General features: G+C 51.1%; 2 protein-coding genes across 3 annotated transcripts in view; both read left to right on the top strand.

Annotated features, from left to right (window-relative positions):
- The first annotated feature begins 2,593 nt into the window (after positions 1-2,593).
- Positions 2,594-9,899, top strand: FAM32A (family with sequence similarity 32 member A). Its single transcript, XM_010330120.3, has 4 exons — positions 2,594-2,719; positions 2,834-2,975; positions 8,387-8,440; positions 8,734-9,899. Exons 1-4 carry the CDS (start codon positions 2,646-2,648, stop codon positions 8,800-8,802), a joined length of 339 nt encoding a protein of 112 aa, XP_010328422.2. The 5' UTR covers positions 2,594-2,645; the 3' UTR covers positions 8,803-9,899.
- Positions 9,900-15,288: 5,389 nt separating this feature from the next.
- Positions 15,289-15,549, top strand: part of AP1M1 (adaptor related protein complex 1 subunit mu 1) — a 36,088-nt gene continuing 35,827 nt past the window's right edge. Inside the window, exon 1 of one of the 2 annotated variants that reach the window (XM_010330121.3) lies at positions 15,289-15,488. In XM_010330121.3, the coding sequence (XP_010328423.1) occupies positions 15,447-15,488 (42 nt within the window). In that variant the 5' untranslated portion in view covers positions 15,289-15,446. The remainder of the gene's footprint in view (positions 15,489-15,549) is intronic. The other variant, XM_074384454.1, reaches the window with a different exon arrangement.

Raw genomic sequence — 15,549 nt, 5'->3', positions numbered from 1 at the left:
GGCAATCTTCCCAATGCCCTAGACTTACAAGCATGAGTCGCTGCACTTGATCCTTCCTTTCTCTCTCTCTTTTTTTTTTTTTTTTTTGAGACGGAGTTTCCCTCTTGTTACCCAGGTTGGAGTGCAATGGCACGATCTCGGCTCACCGCAGCCTCCGCCTCCTGGGTTCAGGCAATTCTCCTGCCTCAGCCTCCTGAGTAGCTGGGATTACAGGCACGCACCACCATGCCCAGCTAATTTTTTGTATTTTTAGTAGAGACGGGGTTTCACCATGTTGACCGGGATGGTCTCGATCTCTTGACCTCATGATCCACCCGCCTCGGCCTCCCAAAGTGCTGGGATTACAGACTTGAGCCACCGCGTCCGGCCTTCCTTTCTCTCTTTAACTCCTTCTGCACTTTGTGTGTGTGTGTGTTTTTAAAATATGAGATGTGCACATGCACATAGCTTTTTGTTTATTTCGTTTGTTTGCTCGTTTGTTTTGAGACAGTTTCACTCTTGTCTCCCAGGCTGGAATGCAGTTGCGAGAGCTCAGCTCACTGCAACCTCCACTTCCCAGGCTCAAACAATTCTCCTGTCTCAGCCTCCCGAGTAGATGGGATTACAGGGGCACACCACCACATCCAGCTAATTTTTCATATTTTTACTAGAGACAAGGTTTCACCATGTTGGCCAGGCTGGTGTTGAACTCCTGACCTCAAGTGATCCACCCACTTCAGCCTCCCAAAGTGCTGGTATTACAGGAGTGAGACACCATGCCTGGACTAAATTGGTACATTTTAGAACGACAAATACCACATGATCTCACTTCTGTGAATCAAAAAAGGACATAAAATTTCAGTTAAGAGAGGAGAAGGCTGGGCACGGTGGCTCATGCCTGTAATCCCAGCACTTTGGGAGGCCGAGGCGGGTGGATCACAAGGTCAAGAGTTTGAGAGCAGCCTGGCCAACATGGTGAAACCCCATGTCTACTAAGAATACAAAAATTAGCCAGGCGCGGTGGCTCACGCCTGTAATCCCAGCACTTTGGGAGGCCGAGGCGGGTGGATCACAAGGTCAAGAGATCGAGACCATCCTGGTCAACATGGTGAAACCCCGTCTCTACTAAAAATACAAAAAATTAGCTGGGCATGGTGGCGCGTGCCTGTAATCCCAGCTACTCAGGAGGCTGAGGCAGGAGAATTGCCTGAACCCAGGAGGCAGAGGTTGTGGTGAGCTGAGATCGCGCCATTGCACTCCAGCCTGGGTAACAAGAGCGAAACTCCGTCTCAAAAAAAAAAAAAAAAAAAAAAAAAGCATGAAAATTAGCCGGGCATGGTAGTGTGTGTCTGTAATCCCAGCTACTCGGGAGGCTGAGGCAGGAGAATTGCTTGAACCTGGGAGGCAGAGGTTGCAGTGAGCCGAGATCGCACCACTGCACTCCAGCCTAGTGACAGAGCGAGATTCTGTCTTAGAAAAATAAGGAGAAGAAAAATAAGTTCAAGAGATCTATTTTACAACATGGTGACTATAGTTAATAACAATGTATTATACTCTCGAAAATTGCTACGAGAGATTTTAAGTGGTCTCACCATTAAAAAATAAGTATTTGAGGATACACGGTAATTAGCTTGACTTAGCCATCCCACAATGCACACATACTTCAAAGCATCGTATTGTGAACAGTAAATATACAATTTTGTCAACTAAAGAAATAAACGGGCTGGGCGTGGTGGCTCACGCCAGTAATCCAAGCACTTTGGAGGCCAAGGTGGGCGGATCACCTGAGGTCAGGAGTTCAAGACCAGCCTGACCAACATGGCGAAACCCCATCTTCAAAAAAAAAAAAAGAAGAAAAGAAATAAATGAATAAAAATGATTGCATATTTACTGTATATAAAATATGCCTCATAAAATTGATTTTTAATTGTTTTAACATACCACATAATATTGTCATTTACCAAAAGCTGAAAAATTAATGAATACTGAGTAGATTTACAAAATTAGGTCTAGCTTCCCAGAACAGGGGATGGGCGCCATGGTTGAGGCCTGTGATCCAGTGTTTTGGGAGGCTGAAGCAGGAGGATGGCTTGAATTCAGGAGTTTGAGACCAGCCTGGACAAGGTAGCGAGACCCCCATCTCTACAAAAAATTAAAATATTAGCCGCGCTCAGTGGCGCCCGCCTGTAGTGCCAGCTGCTGGAGAGGCTGAAGCGGGAGGATCTCTTGAGTCCACGAGTTCAAGGCTGCAGTGAGCTAAGATCGCGCCACTGCACTCCAGCCTAGGCGACAGACCAAGACCCTGTCTCTAAAAAAGAAAAGAGAAAAAAAAAAGAACAGGGAGAGAGAACAGGACACCCAAAAGCGGGCAAAATGCTCAAAAAGGGGTTGAGTTTCCAGCTCCCTGTCTGAAGGATGGGAGACCGGAAGTTGGCGCCAAATTCGGAAGTGTGGCAGGAGACTGAATGAGAGGAGGGCGAACTCGCTGGGCTCGCAGTCCAGCCCACTACCGGAAGAGTGTCGCGGGTCCAGAACCAAGAACCAAGAACGTAACGCTCATCCTGTAGCTCAGCCAATCAAAGAGAAGCAAGGCGGGCATTCGGGCGGAAATGGTATTTGCAAACAGGAAGTGTGGCAGTCCACCTGCTGAACTATCGGGGAGTGTCATGGAGGCCTACGAGCAGGTCCAAAAGGGACCCTTGAAGCTGAAAGGCGTCGCAGAGCTCGGAGTGACTAAGCGGTGAGGCCCGAGGGCCTGCGGGATTCCGTTTTCACTCCCCTTAGACCTTTTCTCGGAAACCCTGGCCCTGACTCTCCGACCCGCCCTCAACCGCCCCCTCGTTTCGTTTTCCAGGAAGAAGAAAAAGAAGGACAAAGACAAAGCGAAACTCCTGGAAGCAATGGGAACGAGCAAAAAGAACGAGGAGGAGAAGCGGCGCGGCCTGGACAAGCGGACCCCGGCCCAGGCGGCCTTCGAGAAAATGCAGGAGAAGCGGGTGAGCAGAAGCAGAAGGCGGCGGGGAGGGCGGGGACGTCCGGCGCCAGGAGACTCGAAATTGCGGTCAGGGCTGGGGCTCTCGGAGGGCAGGGGAGCAGTCGGAGGAGACCTTAATTACGGGGAGATGATGCTGTGCGTAAGAGAGGAGTCGTCCCCTGCCTGGGGAGCTCCAAGGATGAGAAGACTCCGCTGGCCAGAGTGGGCAGCAGAGGGGAGAGCTAAAGCTGGAGACCCGGGTTTGGATTCCAGAGCTGTGGCTCATTTGCCCTGCGACACTAGGCCAGTGACTTTATTATTTCCGTGCCTCGGTTTCCTTCTTTGTGCGAGTTAGGATAGTACTTTAAGAGGGTTGGGAACTTCAGAGGAAGTCATGAAGGTAAAAAGCAATGCATAAATGTTCAGTGGCTGTCTGCTGTTGATATTAAGTGATATTAAATGGCCTTTTTTTTTTTTTTCCCCCTTTTTTGAAATGGAGCCTCACTCTGTTGCCCAGGCTGGAGTGCAGTGGCGCGATCTCGGCTCACTGCAACCTCTGCCTCCTGGGTTCAAGCGATTCTCCTGTCTCAGCCTCTCGAGTAGCTAGGACTTCAGGCACCCACCACCATGCCCAGCTAATTCCTGTATTTTTAGTAGAGACGAGGTTTCACAGTGCTCACCGCTCGAAGTCACCACAAAGATTTCCATGACAACTTTTTTTTTTGGCAGATTCAAACGGTGTATATTTTTAAAATTTATTTGTTTTGCGTGGGTGGGAGCACTGCAGCTTCCGATTCCCGGGTTCAAGCAATTCTCCTGGCTCAGCCTCCCGAGAAACTGTGATTAATAGAGACGCGGTCTCACCATATTGGCCAGGCTGGTTTCGAACTCCTGACCTCAAGTGATCCTCCTGCCTCAGTCTCCCAAAGTACTGGGATTCTAGGTGTGAGCCACTGCTCCCAGTCTCAGCTGTTGATACTGAATGGCCATGCCCATGATGACATTGTTTGTGTTGTATTTTAAAGCTCCAATTAATTATTTTTTCTTGATATTAAACACAATAAATGTGTGGTATGCAATAGAGAACAAAAGAGTTCATAGTAAGATAAATAAACTTGGTCCATTATGCTGGGGAGAGGGAATAATCCGTGAAGGTCAGTGATTCTCAACTGGGTGCAGTCTCCACTCCCCTAAACTCAAGGTTTGGAGACATTTTTGGTTCTCAGCTGGGTTGGGGTGGGGACTACTGGCAACAGTGGCTAGAGGCCAGGGATGATGCTTCTCGCCCTGCAATACACAGGACAGCCCACTGCAGCCAAGAACCATCCGACTCCAGGCCGGGTGCGGCGGCTCACGCCTGTAATCCCAGCACTTTGGGAGGCCAAGGTGGGTGGATCATGAGGTTAGGAGTTCAAGACCAAACTGGCTTACATGATGAACCCCTGTCTCTACTAAAAAATACAAAAATTAGCTGGGCATGGTGGCTGGTGCCTATAATTCTTGGGAGGCTGAGTTTAGGAGAATTGCTTGAACCGGGAGGCAGAGGTTGCAGTGAGCTGAGATCGTGCCACTGCACTCCAGCCTGGGCTACAGAGTGAGACTCCATCTCAGAAAAAAAAAAAAGAATGATCTGACTCCAAATGTCAGTGGTACCGAGGCGGAGAAATCCCTGGTCTAGGTGATTCTGTATGGTGACAGTGGGGAAAATTGACTCCTTACTCCCAGGTCTAATTCAGGCATACGGAAAACACATGGATGTGCTAGCTCTGGCAACACAGACCTGAGTTTTACTCAGCCTCTACCATGAATTAGTGGTGTAACTCTGAGCAAGTTAGTTATCTTTTACTTAAAGTAGCACTAAAGTCTACCTCATAGGGTTGTGGTAAGGATTTAACAAGTGAATTCGTTTCTTTGAGGGTGGTCGAGGGGAGCGGAGACTTGCTGTCACCTGACTGGAGTGCAGTGGCGCGATCTTGGCTCACTGCAACCTCCGCCTCCTGGGTTCAGGCAATTCTCCTGCCTCAGCTTCCTGAGTAGCTGGGATTACAGGCACATGCCACCATGCCCAGCTAATTTTTTGTATTTTTAGTAGAGATGGGGTTTCACCATGTTGGCCAGGATGGTCTCGAGCTCTTGACCTTGTGATCCACCCGCCTCGGCCTCCCCCTTTTTTTTTTAATTTTTCTTTTTTGAAATGGAGTCTTGCTCCATCGCCTAGGCTGAAGTGCAATGGCACAATCTCTGCTCACTGCAACCTCTGCCTCCTGCATTCAAGCAATTCTCCTGCCTCAGCCTCCCAAGTAGCTAGGACTACAGGTGCCCACCACCACACCCAGCTAATTTTTGTATTTGTAGTAGAGATGGGGTTTCACTGTGTTGGCCAGGCTGGTCCTGATGATCTGACCTCAAGTGATTTACCTGCCTCAGCCTCCCAAAGTGCTGGGATTACAGGTGTGAGCCACCGTGTCTGGCCAAGTGAATGCATTTCTGTCCCTCTAACCCTGAGGCTGTCGTCAGAGGCAGGGCTGAGATTTTATTGCTGGAGCCAGGTTAAGATACTGTTGCAGGCCGGGCACGGTGGCTCAAGCCTGTAATCCCAGCACTTTGGGAGGCCGAGGCGGGTGGATCACGAGGTCGAGAGATCGAGACCATCCTGGTCAACCTGGTGAAACCCCGTCTCTACTAAAAATACAAAAAATTAGCTGGGCATGGTGGCACGTGCCTGTAATCCCAGCTACTCAGGAGGCTGAGGCAAGAGAATTGCCTGAACCCAGGAGGCGGAGGTTGCGGTGAGCCGAGACCGCAGCATTGCACTCCAGCCTGGGTAACGAGCGAAACTCCGTCTCAAAAAAAAAAAAAAGAGAGAGAGACTGATGCAACTATCAGGAGACTAATAATGGCAGCTCAGAGTAGAGCAGTCATGGCGGAGCAGCTGGAAGGTAACAGGCTGGGGATAGGTTTTCAAGGATGAATGCAGGGTTAGCTGTTGGGTTGGATGTCAGCTGGGAAGGAAAGAAGAGTCAAGTCTTTGGGCTGGGCAGTTTGATGAATGAAGGTGTTGTTGACTGGGGTGGGAAGGATTGCAGGTGAAGCAGGTTTTCTGGGATGGGGGTCGAGGGATGGGAACCAAAGCTAGAGTTTTGAAGAAGGTAAATGGGAGGCTGGGCGTGGGGGCTCACTCCTGTAATTCCAGAACTTTTGGAGGCTGAGGCAGATCAGGAGCTCGAGATTGAGACCATCCTGGCCAACGTGGTGAAAGCCCGTCTCTACTAAAAATACAAAAATTAGCCGGGTTTGGTAGTGCACGCCTGTAGTCCCAGCTACTCAGGAGGCTGAGGCAGGAGAATTGCTTGAACCCAGGAGGCGGACGTTGCAGTGAGCCCATATTGCGCCACTGCACTCTAGCCTGGCAACACAGCAAGACTCCGTCTCAAAAAATTAAAAAAGGTAAATGGGGTGCCCCATTAGAAATCCAATCCAAGTGGAATCAGCCAGGCATAGTGACTCACACCTGTAATCCCAACATTTTGGGAGGCCAGGAGTTTGAGACTAGCCTGGGTTACATAGCGATACCCTGTCTCTGCAAAAACTAAAATATTAACAGGGTGCCACACCTGTGGGTAGAGCCCAGCCAGGTACCTGGCATTGTGTGGCAGTTTGGACAAGTCAGTGTGGCTTCTTGTGAGGAGACACAGGCTTTGGCTGGGCTCACAGCAGCAGGCAGAGGGGCAGAGATGGGCAGGTGCACCGCTTAGCGGGAGGATCAGCCAGGCGGGGGCTGACTGGACACGGAAGGAGGTGAGGAGGGAGAGGAGAAGAGGGGACAGAGGAGCAGCCAGGTGGCTCCTACTGATAATGTCTCATGGTGCTCTTGGGGAAACTGGGCTCAGCAGGGCAGCTCTCCTGCTGACCTCACTTGGAGTCTGGTGCAGTCAAATGGCAGCTGGGCCTGGAGTCTCTGCAGGGGCAGCTGTGTTGAAGTATCTAAGTTGGCTTTGCCATCATACAGCTGGTGCCTCAGTGTTTCTTTTTTTTTTTGAGACAAGAGACTTGCTCTGTTGCCCAGGCTGGAGTGCAGTGGCTTGATCTCACTCACTGCAACGTCCACCTCCCAGGTTCAAGTGATTCTCCTGCCTCAGCTTTCCGAGTAGCTGGGACTACAGGTGCACACCACCACACCCAGCTAATTTCTGTATTTTTGGTAGTGACGGGGTTTCGCCATGTTGGCCAGCCTGGTTTCGAACTCCTTACTTCAAGTGATCTGCCGCCTCTGCCCTCAAAGTGTTGGGATTACAGGCGTGAGCCATCACGCCCGGCCTCTCCCTCCATGTCATCTCATCCTCCAGGTCCTTTCTTTCCAGCAAGGCCATCAGACTTCCTGCACAGCGACTGGCTTCCAAGGGCTTGAAGCTGACGCTGCCAGGTCTTATGTGTGGACCCAGAACTGGCACCATGTTCTTTTGAGTTAACTGAGTCCACAGCCAACTCAGAGGCACGGGAACTGCACGAGCAATGACTAATAGGCAGCAGGGTTCGTGGGGGCCACCAAAGAGTGGGCCACGGTCGCCCAGCTAGGAAGTGTGGGGCCTCAGATCTGTCTGGCTTTGTGTCCCACACTCCCAACTCTTTTTCTGAGACAGGGTCTCCGTCACTCTGTTCCCCAGGCTGGAGTGCAGTGGTGTGATCATAGCCCACTGCCTGCTGGGTCCAGCAGTCCTCTCACCGCAGCCACTCCAGTAGCTGGGAACACAGGCATGCGCCACCACAGTCAGCTGATTTTTTTGTAGAGTTGGGGTCTCCTCACGTTGGAACTCCTGGGCTCAAGCTCTCCTGCCTTAACCTCCCAAAGTGCTGGGATTACAGGCATGGGCCACTGTGCCCAGCCCACAGTCCCAGCTGCTACCAGATACTGACCTTTCCAGGTGTCATTGAGTGTTTGAAGTGAAGGTTGGAGCAGGTCATTGTGCAGGATACATATTTCAGAGTCACGCTGGGGACAGCGATCCTGGTCTTGTAGCCCTGACGTCAGGATGGGAAGTGTCACTTGAGTGCCTGCTCCGTGCTGGGCTCTTTACCTCTCTCTCTCTCTCTCATCATTCCTCAAACCTCCTCTGCGACTTTGTTTTCTTCCAAACTGAGAGTGCTGTCGGTCACCTCAGGAAGTGGGAAGCGTGCTGACAGCTCCCAGCAGAGTCTGCTCCTGGGTACGCACTCAGGCATTGCTGGTTCATTTCCTGCCACTCACGAGGCTGGTAACTGACCTGGGTTCCCTGTTGGACCAGCCTGAGTGCAGCTGAGGGAGCGGGCAAGGCACACAGCCTGAAACCTCCAGCTGTTTTAAACGTGAGAGCTGGGTCGGCCAGGGCTCCATCTTCCATCCCGTGCCGGCCTGGGCTGTGTGTAAACTCACCTCCGTGTCTCTTCTCTCTTCAGCAAATGGAAAGAATCCTGAAGAAAGCATCCAAAACCCACAAGCAGAGAGTGGAGGTGAGTCACTGTGTCCAGTGGGGGAGGCTGAGGCATTCGGGGTCCCAGCTGGGCCCAGAGGGAGCTGTTGGCATGTTGAGGAGAAGGGAAGCTTACCCACAGAAATGACACTTCCCTAGGGCTACTCAAAGGTGAGCCCAGGGTTCAGGCGTCTGTAAGGCCTGGCAGGGTGAGTTTGAGAGGAGGGGCCAGGAGAGATGGGATGTGGGAGAGATGGGGCTGGGCAGTGCGTCTTCTCCCCAGCACCCCGCTTGGGTCTGTGCTGACACCGGCCTTCCACTCCACTTTCCCAGGACTTTAACAGACACCTGGACACACTCACGGAGCATTACGACATTCCCAAAGTCAGCTGGACGAAGTAGCTGCCTGCGCCCAGGATGGAGCGGCATCGAGGGTTCGCCAAAGGCCCCGCTGGAGTTGTATGTGTTTCCTTCGGTGTATTCTAGACACGCCCTCGTGTCTTCTGCTACAGACTGCTCTTCGGAGCTGTGCACCCTCGTGCTGGAACTTGATTAAAGTAAAATTGTCCTTGTCCTCAGTTTAGGTCTCTTGGCAACATATAGAAGATACACCCTTTTCGTTTGGATGGAAAGTTTCTAAGTTTATCCAGAGGTAAATGTTTTTACCCCCTAGTTGCAGCTAACGCTCTGAGACCAGCCAGCTGTCTTCTCCCGGATGAGACAGACTCCAGAGGGTCAGGAGCTGATAATGCCAGGTGGCCTGCCGTATGCAGAACCCTGCAGGACCCAGCGTGGGTGCCCTTTCGAGCTTCCTGTAGCTTGAGGCCTGTGCTATTCCCTGCAGGCCCCAGAGAAGCCACTTGCAACTCTGTGGTCTTGAGACTTCCTCCTTAGCCACCTGGCCACTGAGACAGCGCAGCCTGGCCAGCAGAACAGCCACCTAAGGGAAGAATGGAACAGACACGCCTCGTTCGTCTCTGAGCCTGTTCCCAAAACCCTCCTTCCAGGTACTTCTAATGGGCGTTGCCATGGCAGACATTGCTAATGGATCACAGCATTCTTTGACATGGAACCCAGATACAGCCTGCCTCTCGGTCCTCAGCCGGGAGCTCCTAACAGCCTCTCGTATTTACTCACAGTTGACACGTCACTGGGAGCCTGTTCGGCATTCCTACCCTAAGGACACCTCAGGGGAGGCAGGAGCAGTGCAGAGCGCCAGCACAGACAGACATGGGTGCAGTCAAATGGGAGGGCTCAGGCATCCATGGTGGAGGGCTCAGGCATCCATGGTGGAGGGCTCAGGCATCCATGGTGGAGGGCTGGGATCTTGTCAGGCCTGTGTGTCCTTGTTGACAGTCAAACCGCATGTGCTGCTCGAGAAATAATCTCTGTTGATGGAGCTGTTGAAAGAATAACGAAGGCAGAAGAGAAAAACCAAGTGTGGGATTTAGGGTTGTCCTGTGTAAATTACACAATAAAGCAAAAGCCAGTTATTATAAGTCTGCGTGCCTTATTTTTCCTTTTTTTTTTTTTTTAAGACAGAGTCTGACTCTGTCTCCCAGGCTGGAGTGCAGTGGTGTGAACTCAGCTCACTGCAACCTCCACTTCCCGGGTTCAAGCAGTTCTCCTGCCTCAACTTCCCAAGTACCTGGGACTACAGGCACCACCACGCCTGGTTAATTTTTTGTATTTTTAGTAGAGACAGGTTTCACCATCTTGGCCAGGCTAGTCTCAAACTCCTGACCTTGTGATCCACCTGCCTTGGTCTTCCCAAAGTGCTGGATTACAGGTGTGAGCCACCACACCTGGTCAAGTCTGAGTGTCTTCTTAAAGGCTATTTAATTATCATCCGAATGCTGCCTTTTGAATTTGTGGCACAGAAAAATATGCATACTGGAAACCAGCAACTCAGTTGGAAAAACTTGGATGGCACATCTGTCCCCACCTGTGGCTCACACCCGAGAGAGAGGACGTGCATTCTGATGAGCGCTGCTTACACCAGCGGTTCCCCATGGCCTGGCGGAAAGACAGTTGCACACCTCCATCCATGAGCCAGCAGCAGGCGTCCGCATCATGTAGCACTGTGGAAACACGTCGTCAGTGCAGTGGAAAAGTAGTTACTTAAGTTCTCTCTCCCCGAATAACACCGCCAAAAGGCAGATTCATTATCACAATTCTGTGGGTGGACCCTGCTCGGCTGGAGGATTCTGCTCCATGAGTGTGGTTCAGTTCACTCATTTAGTTGTGTTGGCTTTCCTGGGGCCAGAAAGTCAGGGTGGCATCCCAACCTCCAGGATCTCCATCCACATTACTTATTTCTTTTTATTATTTTTTGAGACAGAGTCTCACTCTGTTCCCCAGGCTGGAGTTCAGAAGTGGGGTCTTGGCTCACTGCAACCTCCACCTCCTGGATTCAGTCGATTCTCCTGCCTCAGCCTCCTGAGTAGCTGGGTGCCCGACACTACGCCCCGCTAATTTTTGTATGTTAGTAAAGATGAGGTTTCACCGTGTTGGCCAGGCTGGTCTTGAACTCCTGACCTCAGGTGATCTGCCTGCCTTGGCCTCCCAAAGTGTTGGGATTACAGGCATTAGCCATTGCACTCAGCCTACCTAGCCTATTTCAGTGGCCAAAACAAGCCCCATGGCCAAACCTGGAGTCTGGTAGGGAACGCCACGAGGGCATGAACACTAGGAGGTGTGGTTTACTGGAAACCAATACCCTAACAGTCCACCACCTCTGTCCTCAATTTTACATTAGAATCACCTGGGGAGCATTAAAAACAGCCAAGGCCTGGTGCCAGGCACAGTGGTATGCCCACAAATGTCATTTCATATTTTTACTAGAGACGGGATTTCACCATGTTGGCCATGGCTGGTCTTGAACTCCTGACCTCAGGTGATCCGCCCACCTTGGCCTCCCAAAGTGCTTGCATTACAGGCGTGAGCCACAACGCCTGGCCAATTTTTTTTTTTTTTTTTTTGAAACAGAGTTTCACTCTTGTTGCCCAGGCTGGAGTGCAGTGGCGAGATCTCAGCTCACTGCAACCTCCGCCTCCCAGGTTCAGGTGAGTCTCTCTCACCCTTCTGAGTAGCTGGGATTAGAGGCACACACTAACCACACCCAGCTAATTTTGTAATGTCTAGTAGAGACAGGGTTTCAGTATTTTGGCCAGGCTGGTCTCGAACTCCTGACCTCAGGTGATCCACCTGCGTTGGCCTCCCAAAATGCTGGGATTACAGGCATGAACCAGGCATGTGCCTAGCCAAGAGAGACTTTTGATAATAATTGCCCAGTGAGTTAAGCTTTGAAAGGAATCGGATGAGATGTCAGGACCGTGACTTTTATTTTTTTTATTTTTCTTTTTTGAGACAGTCTTGCTCTTTTGCCAGACTGGAGTGCAGTGCAGTGGCATGATCCCAGCCCACTGCAACCTTTGCCTCCTGGGTTCAAACAATTCCCCTGTCTCAGCCTCCTGAGTAGCTGGGACTATAGGTGCGCACCACTACCCCAGCTAATTTTTTATATTTTAGTAGAGACGGGTTTTCACCGTGTTGGCTAGGAAGGTCTCAATCTGACCTCATGATCCACCCGCCTTGGCCTTCCAAAGGGCTGGGAGCACCGAGCCCAATGAGCCACCGAGCCCAGCCGACTTTTTTTTTTTTTTTTTTTGAGATGGGGTCTCATTCTACTGCCCAGGCTGCAGTGGTGTGATAATAGCTCACTGCAGCCTTGACTTCCCAGGTTCAAGCGATCCTCCCACTTCGACCTCCTGTGTAGCTGGGACCACAAGTGCACATCACCACACTCAGCTGATTTATTTCTTTGTAGAGACAGGGTCTTCCTATGTTGCCCAGGTTGGCCTCAAACTACTGGCCTCAACCTCAAGTGATCCTCCCGCCTCAGCCTCCCGAAGTGTTGAGATTGTGGGTGTAAGACACACACTCAGCCACAACTATGACTTTCTACTGCTAAGGAAGGACATCAGGGTCTGTTCAGCAAGAGTTAACAGTAACCGATGTGATATGTAACAAACCCTATTGGACCTGAACCTCATATTTTGCCCAATTAATTGCAATGTTTTAGAAAAGCATATCTTCTTTTTGTTTTTGAGACAGGGTCTCAAAAACAGGGTCTCTGTTGCTCAGGCTGGAGTGCAGTGATGCCATCATAGCTCACTGCAGACTTCACCACCACCCAGGCTCAAATGATTCTCCTAGTTCAGCCTCCCAAGTAGCTGGGAGTACAAGTGTGTGCCACCACACTCAGCTAGTTTGTATTTTTTGTAGAGATGAGGTTTCACCATGTTGACTAGGCTGGTGGGAAACTCCTGGGCTCAAGCAATCTTCCTGCCTCAGCCTCCCAAAGTGCTAGGATCACAGACGTGAGCCACAGCACCCAGCATCGTATCTTTATTTATTTATTTTATTTATTGAGATGGAGTCTCGCTCTGTTGTTAGGCTGGAGTGCAATGGCACAATCTCAGCTCACTGCAACCTCCAGCTTCCTGGTTCAAACGTACTTCTGCCTCAGCCTCCTGAGTAGCTGGGATTACAGGCACGTGCCACCACACCCGGCTAATTTTTGTATTTTCAGTAGAGATGGGGGTGGGGCGGGTGGGAGGGTCTCACTAAGTTGGTCAGGCTGGTCTCCAACTCTTTTTTTTTTTTTTTTTTTTGAGACGGAGTTTCGCCCTTGTTACCTAGGCTGGAGTGCAATGGCGCGATCTCGGCTCACCGCAACCTCCGCCTCCTGGGCTCAGGCAATTCTCCTGCCTCAGCCTCCTGAGTAGCTGGGATTACAGGCACGTGCCACCATGCCCAGCTAATTTTTTGCACTTTTAGTAGAGACGGGGTTTCACCATGTTGACCAGGATGGTCTCAATCTCTCGACCTCGTGATCCACCCGCCTCGGCCTCCCAAAGTGCTGGGATTACAGGCATGAGCCACTGCGCCCGGCCTGGTCTCCAACTCTTGAACTCAAATGATCCAGCTGCCTCAGCCTCCCGAAGTGCTGGGATTACAGGCGTGAGCCATCGTGCTCAACCGTAAGTGATTATATCCTTTTAACCTAGAACTAAGATCTGAGTCCTGCAGATCTTCCTCTGCAGCCTCAGTAAATTTACTTAATCTTAAGTGGGACCAGGTGCTGGGGTGATTCCTCTTATCTTGCCTCCTGTTAAATCACGGAGGTTTGGGGAGCTCCTTCAAACCCCAATAAACTTGTTTGTGGAGGCCTGGGGAATTTCTTCAGTTCTCCAATAAAGCTTGTTTAATCCTAAACGGGTCTTGTTAAGAATTCCTTCTTTATCACGTCATGCTTCAAGGCCCAGGAAAGGCCTACGCACAGATCACTCTGGATGGGCTTTTGTTACATCCCAGCCTTTGTTTAAGAGCCCTGGCACTCTCAACTTTTAATATTTAACGTAACCCTTGTAATCCCAGAACTTTGGGAGGCTGAGGTGGGTAGATCACCTGAGGTCAGGAGTTTGAGACCAGCCTGGCCGATGTGGTGAAACCCTGTCTCTACTAAAAATACAAAAATTAGCCTGGCGTGGTGGCACATGCCTGTAATCCCAGCTACTCGGGAGGCTGAGGCCGGAGAATTGTTTGAACCCAGGAGGGAGAGGTTGCAGTGAGCTGAGACCGCGCCATTGCACTCCAGCCTGGTGGCGGAGTGAGACTCCGTCCTAAAAAAAAAAAAAAAAAAAAAGCGAAAAACAAGCCTCTTGGCTGCTTGCTCTGTGCCTTGTGCAAGAACCCTTCCAACCCAGGAGTCACTTAGTAGTCTTCAAACATTCTACTTTGCTTTTCTAGAGTTTTGGTTACATTTATTTTTTCTTTTTCTTTTTTTCTTTTTTGAGACGGAGTTTTGCTCTTGTTGCCCAGGCTGGAGTGCAATGGTGCAATCTTGGCTCACCTCGACCTCTGCCTCCTGGGGTCAAGCGATTCTCCTGCCTCAGCCTCCCAAGTAGCTGGGATTACAGGCATGCGCCACCACGCCCAGCTAATTTTGTATTTTTATTAGAGACGGTTTCAGTATGTTGGCCAGGCTGGTCTTGAACTCCCGACCTCAGTTGATCCCTGTGCCTCCACCTACCAAAGTGCTGGGATTCACATCTCTATCCTAAGCAAAGGCTATATAATTACCGAGTTGCAAAAAATCATCTTTCCAAACTCCAAAACGGAGATAGGAGGGAAGATATGAAAGAGGCAGGCATCCTGGGTAAATCACTCCGATATTGCAGGGTTGGGATCCCCAGGGTACGATGGTGGCTAATTGGAACAGAATGCAGACATTTCTCCAAAGCCCCATCATTCATAAAAGCAAATTAGATATGATTCAATGGATTCATCAGGAGCCACCAGTTGCATTACCGACTACTAACTTTGCAGAAATGAAACACGGTAGTTTTGGGTCAAGGTTCAAGGAGGCTAGTTTTTACAACATTCCAGGCAATAAACGGGGACGCTCATTCATTGATAAATGTTGACACTGACAGGTGGTGACCGCTGATAAGGTTTGACTCCCATTCAGAGAGTTTGACCTCTTTCCAAGTAACCACGGCCTTACCCGTACCTTCTGAGCTTATCATAATTGGTGATTCTACACTTGTTTCATAGGCTTCCCCACCAGACTGTGAGCTCCATAGGGCTGGGCCCCAGATCGGTTCCACCACCAGGCTCTCTCGCCTAACTCGGCCCACGGGAGGCGGCTTCCAGCGGCTCTGGATCTATTGCTCAGCTGGCAGCGGCTACCGGGTGGCCTGATTTAGTTGGCCCCGCCCTGCAAGGGCCTTACTTCCGGGATTCTTCAGGCGGGAGCAAGAAACGTGGTCACATTTGATGTCCTGCGCCTGCGCACACTCTGTCTTGCGCCTGCGCATTCCTGACAACTCCCGGACCGGACATAACGGTCCCCGCGCGGCTCTCCGAGCCGGAAGTGGAGGTGAGCCGTCGCGGGCCGCGCCCGGCCTCGCTCAACGCCTGGTAGTCCCCAGCGTTGCCGCCGCCGCCCTCGGCCGCTGCCGAGGCCTCCTGCAGCCACCATGTCAGCCAGCGCCGTCTACGTGCTGGACCTGAAGGGCAAGGTACTGAGGGCTCCCCACCCTCCCCGTTGCCCGGCAACTGGCGGGGTCCTCCTCCCCGCGG

This window comes from Saimiri boliviensis, chromosome 14 (genome assembly GCF_048565385.1).
Source record: "Saimiri boliviensis isolate mSaiBol1 chromosome 14, mSaiBol1.pri, whole genome shotgun sequence".
Classification (NCBI taxonomy): Eukaryota; Metazoa; Chordata; class Mammalia; order Primates; family Cebidae; genus Saimiri; species Saimiri boliviensis.
The sequence above is the reverse complement of the archived record's forward strand: the minus strand, read 5'-3'. Positions and strand labels throughout refer to the sequence as shown.